Below are 19409 nucleotides of genomic sequence, written 5' to 3' on the forward strand. Positions count from 1 at the left end.
GCAGAACCAGAGGATTGAGCGGAACCCAAGAGAAGGAACGCTCGGGCAGCCGCGTGAGCGGCCTCGTTCCCCTCTACCCCCTGATGACCGGGCACCCATACTATCTGTTTTTTACTCACAGCCGAATCCGAATTGCTTTCAAAATAGTGTCACGTGCTGCGCATGGGCTCTGAGGAACAAAGAAGACGTGCGGCGGCTGGAAGAAGAAGAGAAAGTCCAGTATCCTGCCGCCGGCGCACCAGGCTCTTCTCGACCTGCCTTGTAAATAGTATTTGTAAATAGAACCTGTAACAGTGTGGTGCAGGTGCTGGGTCGATCACCACGGACCCCTCTCGCAACCGCTGCAGCCGAAGAATCGCCGGATTGCCACCGTTGCCCGTGCAAATGCCCAAGGAAGCCGACGCACGTCCGACCGGCGCAGCAACGCCCGCTTGGCAGCACTACCGTGAGCCGCGGACGTTTTCCGGGAAGGCTGGCGAAGACGTGGATGATTGGCTCACCAATTACAAGCGGGTGAGCAAATACAACGGCTGGGATGCCACTCTTCAGCTGGCCAATGTCGTCTTCTTTCTCGATGGCACCGCGCTAACTTGGTTCGAAAACCATGAGGCATCAATAACGAGTTGGGACCGCTTCATGGAAGAGCTCCGCAGCTGCTTCGGGGATACCGTTGCCAAACGAAAATGCGCTGAGCAGTCTTTGCTTCAGAGAGCGCAAGTGCCTGGAGAGACCTGCACGACTTACATAGAAGAGGTCTTGAAGCTGTGCAAAGTCGTTAATCCCAGTATGTCCGACGAAGATCGCGTTGGTCATCTCCTCAAGGGCATCGCAGAGGACGTCTACAGCTTTCTTATTAGTAAAGAAAATTTAGACTCGCCCACGGATATCATCAAGTACTGCCGCACCTTTGAAGCTCTAAAACTGCGTCGAATTACTCCCAAGTTCGGTCGCCTGCCTAACGTCACCACCGTCGCCAGCGTGGATTTCCACGAGCCTGTGAATGCGGCGACTCTCCCTGACGTCATTCGTCAAATCGTGCGTGACGAACTCTCCCGGCATCAAGATGTTGCGCGCCGCAGTGAGGTCCCATATGAGAGCTGTTCTCTGCAGGCGGCTCCCGCCTACCGCTCCTCCCCTTGGAGTTTGTCTGGCCAGGCCCCTACCAGTGCTCCTCGCATTGATTACAGCGACGCTCCCCGGATCACCCGCCCCGGCCCCAGGGCGCCAGCTCGTCCGCAACGCCACCTGCGGCCGCCGGAGTACGATGGTCGTTTCGACACTGGCTACGAGGAGTGTTATCCCGAGTGCCCCCCCGACCCACCACTTTGTTACCGCTGTGGTATGGTCGGTCACATCTCTAGATTCTGCCGTCGCCGGGGCCAGTATTCCCGCTCCCAGCGCCAATGGTCATACCCTCGCCCCAGTTTCAATGCGCCTGTTCATGACCGTGTCTTCACATCGTCTCAGCGTCCATCCAGTTACGCGCCACCACGGAACGACTCCCCTGCCTCTGACCGAAGTCTGACTCCACCTCCGCACCGCTCTCGCCGCTCGCCTTCTCCCCAACGTCGTTCCCCACCGTCCCCGGGAAACTAGCGTGTGCGGCCGATGGAGGTGCGGTCGCCGGATCATCGATAGTGCCAATTCCTCTGCCCATTGTTATGTTAAGGAACCGCCTTGAAGTTTTAGTGGACGGTATTTGCGTCATGGCCTTAGTGGACACTGGTGCCACGGTGTCAGTGATGAGTTCAACTTTCAAGAACCGCCTGGGTCGTAAAATAATGTTCGCTTGGGATCGTGCTGTTATATTCCGGGGTGTAGGGGGAGAATCATTGGTTCCGATTGGTATTTGTTTTGTGAATGTAGTGATCGCTGGCCACATGTTCCGCACTGAATTCACGGTGCTCCCTCGTTCTACGCATGACATCATCCTCGGTATTGACTTTTTGCACCAGTGCGGCGCTACTCTCGACTTCCGCAGTGGTGGCATATCGTTAAGTCCTGGCCTTCGGTCAGCTCTCATAGAAGACTCGCCAGTGGTTGCCCAAGTGTTTTCTGTCTCTGAAGATACCGTCGTTCCAGCAATGTCTGCCATATTCGTTCCCGTTGTGTCCTCGAGCACGATTTCTGATGCCTTCGATGCTGTGGTGGAACCTTGTTCCCTTAACTGTGCAAAGAAAAGTGTGCTAGTACCCCGCAGCGTCGTCCATGTCACCAAGGGCCATGCCACTCTTTGGACTGTCAATCACTCCAACGAACCTGCAGTATTGCCATGTGGTTTAAAACTTGCCGGCTTTGAAGAACGTTTTTCTGTACCAGTTGCCGCGATCACTGACAACGTGTCTCGTCCAACTAGACGCCGCGATCTGAGCGACTCTCAATTCCTAGCCATGGTCAACAAATCCCTACCCACTAGCGACCGCCAGGTACTAGTGGCCGTTCTTATGAAGCATGCTGACGTGTTTGACTTTGGTCGCGACCAACCACCGCCGATTCCAGCTTCCCGTACCCATCACATGATCAATACTGGATCTGCACAGCCGATTCGACAGAAGCCATACCGCGTCTCGCCTTCCGAACGTCAGATAATCGATGAACAAGTCCGTGACATGTTGCACCGCGGCATCATTCAGGAATCCTCAAGCCCGTGGGCTGCTCCAGTGATCCTTGTCAAAAAGAAAGATGGCACTTGGCGATTTTGTGTCGACTACCGCCGGCTTAACACTGTCACAAAGAAGGATGTTTACCCGCTCCCGCGCGTTGATGATGCCATCGACTGCCTCCACTCAGCCTCCTACTTTTCCTCGGTGGATCTACGGTCCGGGTACTGGCAGATCCCGATGCACCCGCAAGACAAAGAGAAGACAGCATTCGTGACACCTGACGGATTGTATGAATTTAATGTTATGCCTTTCGGCCTGTGCAACGCTCCTGCCACTTTTGAACGATTTATGGATACGCTTTTACGTGGCCTGAAGTGGCAAGTTTGCATGTGTTATCTGGACGATGTTGTCATTTTTGGTAGGACCTTCGCCGAACATAACAGCCGCTTAGCCATTGTCCTAGACTGCATAGAGAGAGCGGGCCTCGTGCTGAACTCGAAGAAGTGTCGCTTCGGTGAACGCCAAATTACTGTGCTTGGTCATCTCGTTGACAAGGATGGCGTCAGACCCGACCCGCAGAAGGTTGAAGCTGTAAGCAGTGTCAAAGAACCCAAATCAGTGAAAGAGCTCAGGAGTTTCCTAGGACTTTGCTCATATTTTCGGCGTTTCGTTCCCAAGTTTTCTGATTTAGCCTACCCGCTTACAAGTCTCCTGCAGAAAGACACCCCTTTCCACTGGACTCCCGAATGCGACTCCGCGTTTCGGCAGCTCAAGTTTCTCCTCACCTCGCGGCCAATATTACGTCATTTCTGCCCGACAGCACCGACTGAACTCCACACTGACGCCAGCGGCATCGGCGTGGGTGCTGTGCTTATCCAACGCCATGAGGGCAATCAACACGTTGTCGCTTATGCAAGTCGCACCCTCAGCAAGTCGGAACGCAATTACACTGTAACAGAGCAAGAGTGTCTCGCCGTTGTTTTCGGCGTACAACGGTTTCGTTCGTACCTATATGGACGTGCTTTTACAGTCGTCACAGACCACCATTCTCTGTGCTGGCTGGTCAATCTACGCGACCCCTGCGGTCGGTTGGCCCGCTGGGCGTTACGCCTCCAAGAGTTTAACTTCAAAGTGTCTTACAAAAGTGGCCGCCAACACGCCGACGCAGATTGCCTCTCGCGGCTGCCGCTCACGGTTACTACTTCCGATGATGAAAACTTCGACGACTATCTCGCTGCCGTTTCCCAAGAGTTTCCAGATCTTGGCACTTTCCAGACGGAACAACGCAAGGATCAGCACTTGGCGCCACTTTTTGCCGAAGCCCGTGACTCGACATCCGCAAGCCCTTTCTGCATTCGCGACGGTTTACTCTATAGAACGAATTACTCGCCTGGAGGTGCGCGCTTTCTCCTCGTCGTTCCGGCTACTCTGTACTCCTCTGTTCTGCAGGCAATGCACGATGACGTCACGGCTGGGCACTTGGGGTTTGCCAGGACCCTTAACCGCATCAAAGAACGTTTTTACTGGCCAAAAATGCGTCATATGGTTCAGCGCTACGTGGCCACCTGCGTGCAGTGTCAGCGGTTCAAGCTTCCCACGACTTCTTCGCCTGGACGCCTGCATCCTGTGCCCCCTCCAAGCACGCCATATGAACAAGTTGGACTCGATCTGCTCGGCCCGTTTCCCCGCTCGTCCAACGGTAACCGCTGGATTATAGTGTGCGTTGATCACCTCACCCGTTACTGTGAGACCGCCGCCCTACCTTGCGCCACCGCTGCTGAGGTCTCGCTCTTCCTTCTTCGTGCTGTCATCCTCCGGCATGGACCTCCTCGAGTTGTTATCAGTGACCGCGGTCGCCAGTTTACGGCAGACGTTGTGGAAGAGCTTCTGCGTCTTAGTTCATGCCATTTTCGCCACTCGACGCCGTACCACCCCCAGACTAATGGACTGGTTGAACGTACCAATCGGACACTCACGACCATGCTGGCCATGTATGTCGATTCCCGCCATAAGAACTGGGACGACGTGCTTCCCTTCATTACATACGCCTATAACACGTCGAGGCATGAAATAACTGGTTACAGCCCATTCTTCCTCCTTTATGCCCGTCCGCCTCGAAGCTCCCTCGACAGCATCTTACCTTTCTCTCTCGACACCGAGCCTTCTATTGCCAACACTCTATGTCGCGCTGAAGAAGCCCGTCGGATTGCCCGGATACGCACCTTGGCATCACAGCATCGCTCTAAGCAGCGTTATGACCGCCGGCGCAAGGATGTCTCCTACCTGCCCGGTGACGTTGTATGGTTGTGGACGCCCCTACGCAAGCGTGGTTTATCAGAAAAGCTGCTATCCCACTACACAGGCCCGTTCATCGTTGTTGCTCGCCTCAATGACCTCAACTATGTCATCTCTCCCCAATCAACGCAAGGACGCCGCTCAAGGACAACCCAGGTCGTGCATGTCGCACGGCTGAAGCCATTCCACTCTCGGGATCCCGATTGATTCACTGGCCCAGAGGGCTTCGTCTGCGAACGGGGAAATGTCACGTGCTGCGCATGGGCTCTGAGGAACAAAGAAGACGTGCGGCGGCTGGAAGAAGAAGAGAAAGTCCAGTATCCTGCCGCCGGCGCACCAGGCTCTTCTCGACCTGCCTTGTAAATAGTATTTGTAAATAGAACCTGTAACAATAGTATTCTGCGGGCGAGCGGCGCTATCCTATCCCGTACGTAATTTCGGCAGGCCTGCTGCGAGTCCGACATTGTGTACGCTGCGTCGGAGTATGTGGCGGCCAATGAAATCGTGTTCCGGAGGTACTCCGGACTAGTGCACTGCACGGGCTCCGGCCGGCCCAAAAGCCCGGGCCCGGATGGTTTGTTTTGGCGGGCCTGGGCCGGGCCCGGGCCTGAAGTTGCGGGCCTGGGCCGGGCTCGGGCTTAAAGCTGCGGACCCGAGCCGGGCTTCGGTCCGTACAGAAACGGCTGGTGTACATATTCATTCTCTATTGCAGAATGAAGTACACAACTGCGACACTGGAGCAACGACACGGATGAGCTATGGGTTATAGTACGCGCTGAGAAAAAAACTAAGCTTTATTCATTGACTTATTTAATTCCTTATTTCCAAGCCGCGGTGTCTTAGGGGTCAAGGCGCTTGATTACGGAGCCGGGGAATCAGGGCTTGCTCCTAGCCTCGGCGGCAGCATTTCTGTTTAGGCGGCAAGCAATGACAGCCATGTACTTTGTAGTATCATTGCTCGTTGAAGAAACCCAGGTGATCGAAATGATCCGGAGTCCTCTTTTTCGGTGCCTCTCACAGCCTGACTCCCCTTGGACCCTTAAGCCCCAAAAACATAGCTTTTATTTTATAGCTATACTTTTCTCATGTGAGAAAATTCACAAACTAAAGCGCGTTTGGTTTTCTTTTTGATCAGCTGACCGGAACGTCTCGTAAATGAAATAGCCACAAAAGCTCGCGAGAGTTTTACATCTCATCTCATAACCACATCTATCCCTCCTCGCTTCTTCAGCCTGGTTGTCATGACAAGTGTTTTGCCCTGTAAGTTATCACGTGTTTCGCGCGTTATCTTCTTCTCCAAAAGTAAGAGTAAAATTCAACCGGTCGTAATTGGCCATTGATCGTTGTAATCCCAAAACATGCCTATACACTATTAGAAATGCATTCGGGAAGAACATATTCGTTTAGGACGCTTTTAGTCTTCAAAACACACACCGTGAAATATTCAAGCCTTTTAGATTTTCGTTTCTGCTGAAAGGCGACCAGTTGGGCTATGAGTTCAACCTGTGAGATCGCGTTCACTAAATAAATGTCATCCCACTACTTGCTAGGCAGCTTTAATGTTTATACTTCGCGGTCGTCAAAATATAACTGATAAAATCATCGGGAATGCAAAGTAATCTATTACACTCGTATGCAGCCCTTTTTACTTGGCTCTCGGAACTTCGTACTTTATCTTTGCGCACCTACAAGATATCACTGTCCAAAAGACGGGCTTGGCGAGCACTACTCTTAATCACTTCCTTCTGGGTTAAAAAGAACCAACTTTCTGCTAGCCAAACTGTGGTTTCAGAACCTTTGTCGGCCAGTTTCTTATCGGTCTAGCAGCAGTCTACTTGCTCAGAGTGAGCAGTGTATCTCAAGCTTTACTGTGAAGCGGACCGGGCCGGTCCCAGGGTGGGCTTCACTCCGGGATTCACGGGCCGGGTCGGGCTCGCCAGAGCGATAATTTAGCGGGCCTGGGCCGTGCCCGGGATTGAAGCCGCGGGCCTGGGCCGGGCTCGGGCTTCAGGTGTCGGGCCCGGGCCGGGCTTGGGCCTCAGATTGTGGCCCGTGCAGTGCTCTACTCCGGACACCTCCAATACGGCACCACTCTCTCCCTTTCTTATTTCACTCCCAAGTTCCTCCTTTCTCTTACGGCGTGGTTCAGGTGCCCACCGAGATGTGAGACAGATACTGCGTCATTTGATTTCCTCAAAAAGCGATTTTCAAGACTTTTCAAACTCGGGTACTTCAGCCGCCAGCCATGGTTTGGTGGCCATCTAGCGCGGACCGTCTGCATCTGCATTTTTTGACGAAATAAATGTTTTTCAATCCAATAAGTTGAGTGACACGAGGTTCTAGAAGGAGGTTATGGGGAGAGGAAAGGCGCATGAACTGCAGCCATCTACAGTGACGCGGCATTCTGATGGGTGGTGAGCGTTCTGTAGACTAGGACTAGTGGATTAAGGACTTGTGAAATTGTCGCTGACGGCGCTGGAATGTCAAACGTTCAGCGGCACAGGGCCATGCAGTGGCGGCAGCTGCAGCTTCTGCTCTGGAAGAGCGTTTATCTCTACAAGCTGCGGCGCAACTGGGCCATCACGGCGCTGGAGGTGCTGACGCCGTTGCTGTTGACACTGGTGAACACTTACCTGCACTGCAGCCGCGACCAGCCGTCGGAGACTGAGGCTGTTACTCCTTCAGTCGCCTCCGCCTTCGTAGGCGCCGACACCGACGCCGAGAACGTGGTCAAGCCGTCGCTTTTCTTCCCCAAGAAGATCGCCTTCGTGCCGGCACCAGGCACGTGCTCTAGCCACTGGCCATCGCTGGCGAGTATTACAGAGTGGATACGCTATGTAACTTTCGCTTTTATACTTACGCTGTGCGTGTCTAATCAACTGGTTCGTAACCTATATGTTTCGACTCAATGGCTGCCAACTATACACTGGGTAAAGTTAATTACTGTTAGCTAATAACTGAACGGAAAACTGACACTCCTGGAATGTATAGAAAATATTTCCGTCGCCCGACAGCTGGTAGCTAGTGAAGCAACACTCTTCAAGATTACGAAGCTGAGTTTTGTGTGTGTATGTGCGAAGCATGTATTCTACATTGGCTTTGTTCATGCAGGAGGGGTCAAGGCTGGCTTTTTATAGCGTTGCGAACACGCGCGGACCCAGGACTCCGGAACTTATTTCGAAATGTGGGAGGGGGGTCAGGACTCAAGAAGTTTGTTTTTATTATTTTTATTCTATATGTTATTGTAGAATTCGTTAAACTTTATTTTTTTATATTTTTCATACTTTGCACTCCTGAAAGGTGCAATTTGTCAACGCACATAAAGCTATATTCAAACGGGCAACTTTTTAAAGGTGTACACATGAGTGATCAACAGAATTTGAAAAGTTTGCTAACAGTCTGTTTTAATTTCGCTAATCATGAGCAGAGCTCTGTCAGCCAACGACTTTTGTTCGGACATGATTGGTTCAAGTTACTCAAACGAAATGCTTTACTATTGGCTGCGACGCCAACTAGATCAAGCCCTCTGTGCTTTCTTAGAATTGAAGCGTTTGTCACAAATCTGACCCTAGTGCAAGCAATCGGAGACGGGGGGGGGGGGGGGGGGGGTAATCGCTTATGTTGAAATGGTGGGGGGCTCCCCCACACCTATTCCGGAGCCCCTGTACAGACCGCTGTCTCTACCGTTTGCCCTGCCCGTGCTTACCGAACGGGCTCACAACAAGCCAGCCAGGTATATGGCTACGAGCAGAGTCCTTTGGAAACGCCTTTTCTCAGGGACAGCTTTCTGTGGTAGTACAGTAGGAGCTCAAGCCGTTAGCTTTCAGACTTGTGTGTGGGCGCAGTGCACTTATAGAAGTCGCGTCGCCACGCACTCGTACCTTTACTGCATTCCCACAGGAAGTGCACGCAGCCCCATTCTTTCAATACCTCTCCCCAGTTTCGGCACCGGTACGGTGGACGTGGGTGAGAAGACCACAACATCGTCTAGGTAACTAGCAGAGGTGTGGCCTGACAACTCCTTGGAGCACGCCCTAATGATGCGGGGACTGGGCATGTGTACTTGCACAGCCAAAAAACTTGTCATGTACTTTATATAAATTGTTTAAATGCGCTCATTCTACCTGGAATACACGAAGCTCATTGCGTGTCGCATGCCGCAGGGAACGTCACCGGTGAAGAACTGCTGCGTCACGCGTTTTCGGGGGCCGAAGTGGAAGAGTTCGGTGGCGAGGACGAGATGGTGGCCAAACTGTCGGTGCGCGCCAACGCCCTGGGGCTGACCGACAACTACGGCGTGGTGTTCAAGCAAGCGGAGGGGGGTGTGCTCAGCTACAAACTGCGCTTTCCATCCTGGCAGGAGTTCTACACCAGAGAAACAATGCGACCCACTAGCTCTAGCCGACGGCCGCCATTTTGGCTCTCAGGTATACCCTTATTACGCACTTACAAATGAGCGTCTTCTGGGTGTCAGATACCTGTTGAATGTGCACTGAAAAACTCTTGAAAATCACGGGAAGCTCCCGTGTATATGGTCAGGTGGGCGGATAAGATAAGGAAGTTTGCGGGAGTAGAGTGGTTGCAGATGTCACAGGATAAGGTTAATCGGAGGGATATGAGAGAGGTCTTTGTCCTGCTGGTGATGATGATGACTCAGATCGCTGAACGTGTCACTCGGCATTCAGAAGCGGAGTGTCAGAGACCGAAACCAACCTCTATGGTAGGAAACGATGTCTACGATGCCTACCATGATCTCGTCTGTGTCCCGTTTCTCGCGCGCTGTTTTCGCTAGAAACCAACCGTGAGCTCATGCAAAACATACCAGGTCAGCGAACACTTTCAGAAATGAGCAAAAATAGGCTTTTTGGTGTAAAAACATGGCTTTTGCGCCATAGTATTAGCTGTGTTGGCGGACACCAGAAAACCGGCTTGTGTAGTAAGCTGGTTAAATAATTTTTAACAGTGAACTTTTTATCTAGTAGAGTTAGGCGCCCAGTTGCAATCGGAGATTTTTAGCCGGTCGTTAGTAATAGCCATATCAGTTTTTAGTATTTCGAAAACGCGATTACCCTTGGCGCTGTGGCTCGACAAAATTCGGCCTTTTCGACTAGTTACATGCACTGGAGGGGTTGCTTTACCTGCATGCTTTCGAAAGCGCATGTATTTTCGAAATTTTTCGAAGCGCAGCGGCGAGGAAAAATTGATTAATCGCGTTTTCGAAATTCTAAAAACTGATATCGCCTCTTTCTTTTTTCACTCCCACCTTCCACCCTTCCCTTACGGCGCGGTTCACGTGTCCATCGAGACATGTGGGACAGTCACTGCGTCATTTCCTCCCCTCAAAACCAATTTTCATTTTCTATTACTAACGATCGGCTACAAATCTCTAATTGCAACCAGTTGCCTATCTGTGATAGTTAAAAAGTTAGTTATCAGTAATTAGTAAACCAGCTTGCCACTTAAGATAATTGATCGGCTTTTCGGTGTCCGCCAACACTGATAATACTATGCCGCAAAAGCCATATTTTAACCCCAAACAGTCTATTTTTGAAAATTTTTGAACGTCATGAAACACCTGATATAGTTCAATTTAAAAACTAAGTGTTGCCGAAATTAGCAATGGTCAACTGCCACTGCAGATTGCAGACCACAGTTGACCTAAAAGCCTCTTGATGGAGGACGTTCATGAGTTTAGATATAGTGCCGAATCTAATGCGCGTTATACGCTGTATTATATAACTTCTGTCTATGCCAGGCATCCTACTGCCGATGATGTCGAGGCTTAACCTGGCTGTGGCACAAACTGCGGTGCCGCGGGCGGAGGGCAGTGCCGAGGCGCTGCCTGTTTACTTCAAGACACGCCGGTTCCCGTCTCCGAAGAGTTTCGACACTTCGAGGAGCGCCCGCAAGATTACAGACCTCAGCGTCGTGTACGGATTCATCGTCCTGGGACCCGTCGCTGTGAAACGTATCGCCGAAGAAAAGTCAGTCGGAATGAAGGTACGCTTCACACATGCCACGCCGTACCATTCTGAAGGGCTTGCGCATAGAGGACCCTTTAGACTCTAGCGTGGCTGCACATCCTGCAGCAGTGGCCTAATCTCTGTTGTCTACGTGTGTATTATAGACTATACTCGTGGCTCAGAGATTCCTTCCTGGCTGTCGTGAATGGGCTCACTGCACATAAAATGCCGACCAGAAAGGGGCACGACTGAATTCACTCAGGCGTTATAAATAGGTGTGAGTTCGGTAGTGCCACAGAGCTTTTACTGACAGATGTTTCCCGCAACGCAGCGAAAACCTTCGATGCATTTCTTGCTAGCATTTTGCTGTCGGCAGGCCCTTTGGGCCCAGTAACTTTTATAAAGGCTGCCTGTCTGCGTTTTTCAGTTTTCCGTGTGCCGTTTTGCTATTCTCTCATTGTCTCGTTTTCTACCCCTTCGGCCTCGAACGAGAAGCGCATATCAATGCGTTAGCATTATAAGCCCCATAGGACCAAAACGCGTTGTCAGTCATTCGCCCATTGGCTGTAGGAAAGGGGCATTACCAGACTGGAGCATTCCCACTAGCCGGAGAAAGGTGACGTCACTGGACCATAACTAACGTCACTGCCTCTAACCTGCTCATGCTATTGAGTTGCCAGCACATAATGCAATTAGGTGTCCGATTGAATATTTTGTAACCTCTGCCTTTTCTTAAGTCGTACAAAAATGAGGACCTAAGAAAGAGCTTTCCTTCAGGATGAAGTGCTCTAAAGGGGGCTCTTCACACCTTCTATAATGATGCTATTTTGTTGGCGAATTTAGCGGCAATAGTGCGCGCAACACGCTACCCAATGATTTCTCAACATCAAGTGGCACATTCACAGCCTGCACGCGCTTCGCTGTCGCGCAGGAGCTGCTGCGCATCGCTGGTGTCTCCGATGCCGTATACTGGCTGTCGGCTTTCCTGAGCGGCCTGCTGGTGATGTCGCTGGTGACGATCCTGATCACCATGCTCGTGAAGCTGCCAATCTTCTGTGCGCCCTCGCTGCTGCCTCAGAGTGACTTCACTCTCGTGCTGTTCGTGATCATGACGTACGCAGTGTACTGCGACCTCTTCTGCCTGCTCATCAGCTGCGTCGTCAAGACCCGTGAGATATGGCTCGCTGATTCGCCGTCATTCCCACACTCAAGGCTCGGTCATTTGGTGTCACTGACAATCATCACTGAACAGCTGAGCTCTATTGTTCTAGTGCTGACCATAATTTATTACAGGCGTACTTTCAGTCCACTGAGCACAGTGTAGAGTAAATGCACTGGTGTGCCCCGCGAGGGCTTTGGCAGGTTTCACGTGTGACGTATGCTGCCTTCGGGTGCTTCATATGCATGCCGTATTTAGCTACCTCACATGTATTTTAAACAGTGAATTATCGCAGAAGGTACGAATTCATTCACTGAATTGTTCACACTCTATCGGCCTCATCCACTCCTCGGAGTGAAGGCCCTATTTAAACTCCGCGCCACCGGGCCTTCGTCCTTGGAATGAAGGCCCTATTTAAACCCCGCCAATAATGAACGCGTTTGCCCAGACGAAGACAAAGCCCTCTTGTCGAAACGCTGCCAAGCACCCAGAGGCTTTCCCCTCCCTTGTTCACTTTGTGAGTTTTGGTCGGTAGGCGTTAGTTAATTATTCATCGGCGGCTGCTAATTTTAATTTAAATTGCCCATTATATGACTCCGCACCCTGTATTCGGCCGCTGTATTTATCCGTTATTCCTTCGAACGATGAATGCCGAGCTATGAGTACTTAGACAAATGCGAACTCGCTGGTTCAAGCGTTCACCGTTCCTCACCCGCCGCTCTTCCACGCGTCTATCACCGGTGCAGCGGTGTACGCCGTGTTCGCCACCGTGTGTCTCTGGATGCTGACGTACGAGGTGCCGATCTTCTTCATGGACGCGCCTGGCTCCATCCCCTACGAAGACCTGTCGCTCGGTCAGAAGCTTCGCAGCTCCATCTTCCCCAACATGGCGCTGCACTGGATGGTCCGCATCATCAACCTCCACGAAGAAAACAGCTGAGTATACCCTTCCCAATTAGGAATGTTAAGCAATTGCCTTCAGGCTCTGTGTTTTTAAACGCATTTCTTATAAACGATACGGAATTAGCGAAGTGCTCCATGTGTAGCAGCAGCTAGTTGACCTTGACCGGCCTTGATTGCACAAGCCCGCCTTCCCTGCTAATTAGTTCGCTTTAACGTGCCTAAAGAAAGCAAGCGAACAAATTGGAGGGGACACTAAGCACCGCCTTAAGGGTATGACGCCATAGCGTTAATGATCTCGCGATCAACCATTAATTTAATCGCCAAGGTGGTCTTTTAGCTCACAATCCGATGGGCAGATTGTGATGGCTCCAGAAGGTCACGTGACCCACCTATGTTGCTTCTCCGGGGTGCGGCCACCTGGGCCGCCCTACGCCACCCTGTTTTTCGCTCGCAACGCTGACGACAACACCGAAGGACGCCGAATTTCCTACACAACCCGGGAGCCTTAACGCTATCTCATTAAAAATGCACGGGACGACAGCCAGCGCTGCGTAGTCGCATTTACGCCATTGTCTTGCAGTAATGTATATAGAGTGAATACTAGGATCACTCAAGCAGTCAATTAAGACAACGTAATAAGGTTATAAAAATATCGCCGGTCGGGTTCAGTTCAGTTCTAAGGTGTGTCAAATTCGATTGGCCGACAGAACAATCAACGTGGCAGTATTCACGTAAAGTGTGGAGTAGAAACCGCTTCGCAGCGCATTTTCCTTACGCGTTGTGGCCAATGGGGAAGCTGCGGCGTTGAAACGAATCAAAAAGCAAGGAACAGTAAGTGAATGTAGGCATGCATAGGCCATTTCAAGCTTAATTCGAAGCCCGATGTTGGAAACGATTGAAAAGTCGCTCATAGGTCTGGATTTTGAAGTAGGACGTGATGTTGGGCTAGTCGGTTCATGGTTAGAGCAAAACAGAACCTTTGTGTTCGCTTTGTGTGTGTGTATTCGTGCTTTTTTTTTTTTTTTGTCCCGTCGTCTTCGCGCAGTTCTGTTTGACTCTAGGTCTGGATACTTTCATTTTCGACCAACCGATTCACAGGATGGCTAACGTAAGGCGAAAAGGCGATTAGCTCTGGAAACCTATTGGTTCGTGTGCGGCCCCGCGAACGCAGGGTGGTTCGAGTACCTCTTGACGTGCAGTTTCGGGTTCGCTGGCAGTTTTGTGGAAGGCCGGAAGACAGCAAGTGATTTATGCGCGAGTTTTATGAACAAGACTGGAGTGCTCAGTGGCCCGCAGCGCGCCATGCTAAGTTCTTTTCTCTTTCCCTCTGTCCAGATCAAGGCGCTCACTGGAGCAACCTGCACATGCCGGGCTCGCCATACGACAACGTGACCCTGGTGGGAATGCTGTGCGCGATCCTGTGCTATTGCCTGGCCTATGCCACCCTCGTCTGGTACCTCGACAACGTATGGCCCTGGCAGTACGGAATCCCCAAGGAACCCCTCTTCTTTACCAAAGTGAGAAACTTCTGCCTAACGGAGGGCCGGTCATATCGGTAAGGCGCCAACCAGTGGCCGTTGGTGCTGGGTAGCGAAGCAGTAACATATGGATCGACACGTATGAAAAATCAGCTTGGTTTTGGCGGACAGAAGGACATGAGAGAAAACACCTCTGCGTTAACGTCGAAATAAGTGCACATGCATGTGAAGTTTTCTTTCATCAGCATTCTCAGTCCTCCTCACTGTTATGTGCAGCTTTTCTCCAACGCAGTTCAAGATCTTTCGGTGGTTTCGCAGGCAAGCTACTGGTATCCCAGAGCGTCTGAAGACTTGCAGCTCCAAAGCAAGGATGCCCCAGAAGCAAGCATCCCGCTCGAAGGCGACGAAGAACGCGGCAACCCTGGCATAGTGCTGGAAAATGTTACAAAGGTAAGCTTGAAAGAGGGACGCAACTACGAACATATGTTTGCTCGTCCAGCTTTAACCTAGCTGACAACTTGTGCTAGCGCAGTCTGTGACGTCTGGTTTCCTTTGAGCCTTTGTAAATGATTGATGCATATGCCCTGTGTAATTGTGCGCGCATAGCAAACAATACTACATGCTGCCCAAGGGAGAGTACTTCCTGCTGCATGTTAGCATCTGTCCTTAAGTTACTACGAATAATATATTTGGCCACGTGACTAGACTTTTTCGCGAGCAAAGGACATACAAGCTCTGAAAAGGGCTGGTTGTACAGAGTGTATCTGCACACACGTGCACGTCCGCCGCAGACATTTTCGTAATACCAGCTAAGCTTAGAGATCTAATAAACGTTATAGAGGAAGGAAAACGTGCACTTAATTACGAATGCTGGGAGAGCAGGTACATACATTCATTTTAATACTGCGTACTACATACTGTGTATGCATACTGTGCATACTGGGCATACTTTATACACACGCATACTGCATGTGTATGCAACAATTATGCCGCTACATCTGGTTAAAAAATATTAATAAAAATATTAATAAAAAATTTGTAGAGTTGATGCATTTGAAAAGAAGCCTGCGTGCATAGACGGCACCCAAGGAGAGGAGACTCAAGGAGCAGTTGTGCTCATCAACAAATGCTAGCGCGTAACTGGGAGGTTTGTAAAAACTGATGAAATATGAGATGACACTTTTTACCGGACCATTTCTAAATGTGATCGGCGTAGCCGTTCTCGCTGTTCCAGATCTACCCGAACAAAACGGTGGCGCTTCGTCAAGTTAGCCTCAAGGCGTACCCCGGTGACGTCACCGTTTTGCTCGGCCGCAACGGGGCTGGCAAAACGACACTGTTGAGACTCATCACGGGTCTCGAGCAGGCCTCCGATGGCAGCGTCTACGTGGCCGGACGCAATATCGCTCTCGACACAGACGCAGCGCGGCGCTCTATGGGGTTCTGTCCGCAAGAGAACATCCTTTTCCTCAGCCTCACCGTGCTCGAGCACCTGCAGTTCTTCGCCAAGGTGCGCCACTGGACTTCCCAAGTCCAAGGTCGGCAAAGCCGCCGCGCTCGTACTCCCTCCTTTTCCCCGCTTATTACAACTTTGTTACTGGCTGGATATTACATGTCTTAATGAATACCCGGTAATACTGTCATTCCTCTGAGGTCAATGAACTTACGTCTGTAGACGCGGTTCCGCTGCTTGGGGTGTGCCAATAAGAGAATAACAGGTAGTTTGTGCGAGGGTAAATGGTATACTATAAGCCTATCTATGGCATTACAGAAACGAATCTTCCTCTGCTATCTTTAGGCAAATATATCCTAAACGCTAATTGTTCCACTGAGTAATTTGAAAGAAGAGCTACCAGTTACGTCATTAAAAAATCTGTAAAATTGCAGGAACTTTCGAGAATTTTTTGTAGTGCTGAAGAAAATTTGGAATGAAGGAAGCTGGTAATATCTGAGATGAACATTCTTCCTTGTATACTGTTCCCACAAGGTTTACGCGTGATGTGTTATTTTGATTTGAAAATGCGCACCCTGCAATATTCTCTGTCTGAACTGCGCAGATCCGCAGTGATAGGTGGGCGAAGGCGAACAATGCCATCGAAGAGATCCTGGTGGCCTTCAACCTATCCGAAAAGCGCGACACCGTAGCCAGCTCGCTTTCCTGGGGCACCAAGCGGAAGCTTCAGCTCGGAATCGCCATCGTCGGCAATCCACAGGTCGGCCGGTCACTCGCTCACTGCGCCATATATCGATGACTGCACTTTTTAAATCTGCGAACATGAGAATTGTAATGCTCATGTTTGTTTCCCTCAATGGCAATCTCGAAAACCACTGAGGAAATAGCACTTCCTTGTATGACCGTGGACTGCCAAGTATCCCGATGAACTTGTACCACTTTTACGGGACAGCTCAAGTTGTATCTGGAAGATGAACGATAAAGCTGATTCCCCATGCTTGTGCAGTGTTCACGTTCTATATTCTGGCGGACTGTGGGACAGCCTTCTCGGCTTGCTCCGCGCAGATCGTGGTGCTGGACGAGCCCACGGCGGGCGCCGATCCCGAGTGCAAGGGCGCCCTGTGGGAGTGCGTGCTGCGGTTCCACGAGAACAGGACGATGCTGCTGACCACGCACAGCATGGAGGAGGCCGACACCCTCGGAGACCGCATCGCCGTGCTGGCCGCTGGGAGGCTGCGTTGCTGCGGCTCCTCGCTCTTCCTGCGAACCACCTACGGTATATATACACACACTCTGAACAGAAAGTAATGAAAAGTGAGTGCGCTGTCCTCTGGCGCACTCATTTTTTATAAAACTGAGTGCGCTAGAGGACAGCTTACTCCATTTTTACTATCGCAAATGCCTATTTATGTTTATGATGTATACGCGCGTCTGGTTCATGTTTCGTCACTTCTTGCTGGTGCAGAACGAGTCTCCATCTAATAAACACTAGTTCCGTCGTCATTCGTTCAGCGATCGGTGTTATGAGGGAGCTGGTTTACTCCAGGATAACCTGGAATACTGGGCGAATTGGTGACGGATCGTTCGATAGAGGCGTCCTATTAGCCCGTCATTTCATTCGTCTTGGCAGCTTGCAGTGTCAAGAAGCTGACCCCTTGAGCACTCTTCAGTATGTGTCCAGCTCTTGCTACAACATATATAAAAAAACACGCACAAACGGAGAAAGCACTGCACATATGGCGTGTGTAGTCAACGTAGTTATATTCAGCGCTGCTGGAATGGGCTTGACTTTTTCAGCCAACTCCCCATGACTGCGCGGTCAAAGCTGATGTCAGTGCGGGTACTCCTAAGCTTTCGGCAATTTCGGTGACTGGAAATCTTGAATTAAAACGTGTGACACATGATATTTACGCTCAAGTCAGAGAACAGTTCTCACTCTCGCATAGTTCATGCTACATATATGTAGAACTGTGTTGATAGGTGCTGAGAGGGAAGTATATCAAAATACCGTCTTCATTTTGTTATGAAGCTTTATATGTCGGTGTTGCAATCACAGATCAGCGGCAACAGCATTATTTTTCCTTTCGAATTTGGGGTTGCTTAATACTCTGGAGCAAAGCGCAGCCAAGGCTCTTTGCTGACGTTTGAGGAGTCATCTTTACGACTAACACCTTCTTCAAGCCCGCAAAACATCTGCAGGGTAGCAGAGATCTATAGTCCAACTGGCCCAGATTTCTGCTCCTGATCTGTGATCCTGTGATCCTTTTTGTCTGTTGTCCTTGTATTTCGTCGGTTGGCGTTCTATAGTTCAACCACATTGATCGCGAGGAATCGCTTGAAAGAGTTCGTCTATGGTGCTTTGCATCCGAGATCTGTAGTGATCGTATGCCAGTGCTCGCCGCGATTTACTGAATGTTGTACGTGGTTGATACAAAGACAATCAGCCTGCCTGCCTTGGAGCACCGTCACGGGCGCAAGTGCTAGTTGTCTCTTTCCTCCGCACTTCAGTCAAGCGTGGGAATCTCAACACCGAAGAAACAGAACGTTTAATTTAAAATGTAGAACTGTATTGATATACTACGGCATTCTAACGACAAAGAGACTACACTCGCTGATAAATGCAGGTGTCGCCACCACCCGGCCGATTTCGCAGGTAAACAGCATGCGTCGATGCCGAATTTTCTGCGCGGATCCCATACGCTATTCTACACCGCCGTTCACTCTAAAACGGCGGCAATCGGATTCTTGGTGTAGACGTCACAGGTTTGAATCGAGTGAAAATTACTTACATTCGAGTTTATCCGCCATAAATACATCTTTTTGCTGCCGAACGAACGTTAACTTCCGCAGAAAGAGCCATAGAATCAATTTTCTGATTACAAGAATTCGATGGAGTTGCCCCCTGTGTCCCTTTAGATGCATGAACAAATGTATTTATTCCAGTGGGCACTGACTCCCTTGGACATCCGGTGGACTTTTAGGACGTCCATGGGACGTCCAAGGAAGTTTCGGTGCCCATTGGGATATATGTTTCTAGGGCTTGATGGCTGTTTTAGTTTCTTCCGTAGAACCTTAGTGTTTTCGGAGAGCGAAGTACCGCGTGTATGCAACCCCCAACTTCAGGGAGCGCTACCGAACAGCAACCATTTCTTTCCACGTCTTGTGCACAGGCACAGGTTATTGGATCCGAGCGACAATAGAGCAAGATGTCACGTGCGACGAAGTGGTCGCCGTTATACGGAAGCACGTTCCCCAGGCCCACGTACAAGAGGACGCTGTCAAGACGCTGAACGCCAACGTGGGAGACATCGGCGCCTGTGCCCTCATCGCGGTAAGTGCCACGGCCTCGATGCTGGTGTTGGGGGAAAGAGTCTTTCGGCAGGTATACAGTCCAGAATTTCAAAGCCCTTCAGAGCACCAAACAATGTGGTCTACGTCTCTCTCTCTGTATCCTTTTATTTTATTGCGATATTATTACAGTCCCTGTCACGCCGCAGCTAGCGTGCGTCGTGGTAAAGTGTGAGGAGTGTCGCCGAAAGGGAGCAGGGGAATGCG

The 19409-nt window shown here is 50.6% G+C and overlaps 3 protein-coding genes across 4 annotated transcripts in view; all 3 read left to right on the plus strand.

The window, feature by feature from the left end:
* Positions 1-161: 161 nt before the first annotated feature.
* On the plus strand, positions 162-5615 carry LOC149372127 (uncharacterized). The gene is made up of 2 exons (XM_089581690.1): positions 162-1141; positions 5611-5615. Exons 1-2 carry the CDS (start codon positions 385-387, stop codon positions 5613-5615), a joined length of 762 nt encoding a protein of 253 aa, XP_089437816.1. The 5' UTR covers positions 162-384.
* A 1728-nt stretch (positions 5616-7343) lies between these two features.
* On the plus strand, positions 7344-8893 carry LOC149372128 (uncharacterized). Its single transcript, XM_089581702.1, has 2 exons — positions 7344-7761; positions 8839-8893. The coding sequence occupies exons 1-2, from the start codon at positions 7379-7381 to the stop codon at positions 8891-8893; spliced, it is 438 nt and encodes a 145-aa protein (XP_089437828.1). The 5' UTR covers positions 7344-7378.
* Positions 8894-9079: 186 nt separating this feature from the next.
* Positions 9080-19409, plus strand: part of LOC149372129 (phospholipid-transporting ATPase ABCA3-like) — a 33988-nt gene continuing 23658 nt past the window's right edge. The window contains exons 1-10 of one of the 2 annotated variants that reach the window (XM_089585806.1): positions 9080-9325; positions 10654-10898; positions 11793-12030; positions 12767-12955; positions 14259-14440; positions 14720-14851; positions 15618-15911; positions 16459-16614; positions 16920-17130; positions 19025-19185. In XM_089585806.1, coding sequence (XP_089441932.1) covers positions 9139-9325; positions 10654-10898; positions 11793-12030; positions 12767-12955; positions 14259-14440; positions 14720-14851; positions 15618-15911; positions 16459-16614; positions 16920-17130; positions 19025-19185 — 1995 coding nt within the window. In that variant the 5' untranslated portion in view covers positions 9080-9138. The remainder of the gene's footprint in view (positions 9326-10653; positions 10899-11792; positions 12031-12766; positions 12956-14258; positions 14441-14719; positions 14852-15617; positions 15912-16458; positions 16615-16919; positions 17131-19024; positions 19186-19409) is intronic. The other variant, XM_089585800.1, reaches the window with a different exon arrangement.

The sequence above is a fragment of the Amblyomma mixtum genome, chromosome 1, assembly GCF_055824585.1.
Source record: "Amblyomma mixtum isolate Tamu chromosome 1, ASM5582458v1, whole genome shotgun sequence".
NCBI classification, from domain to species: Eukaryota; Metazoa; Arthropoda; class Arachnida; order Ixodida; family Ixodidae; genus Amblyomma; species Amblyomma mixtum.

What these genes read in the sequence shown, in the direction of transcription:
- LOC149372127 (XM_089581690.1), top strand. Translation starts at nt 385, where the DNA reads ATGCCCAAGGAAGCCGACGCACGTCCGACCGGCGCAGCAACGCCCGCT.
- LOC149372128 (XM_089581702.1), top strand. Translation starts at nt 7,379, where the DNA reads ATGTCAAACGTTCAGCGGCACAGGGCCATGCAGTGGCGGCAGCTGCAG. An exon ending in TTCGCTTTTATACTTACGCT is followed by an intron (nt 7,762 to 8,838) that starts GTGCGTGTCTAA and finishes ACCTCTCCCCAG; the next exon opens with TTTCGGCACCGGTACGGTGG.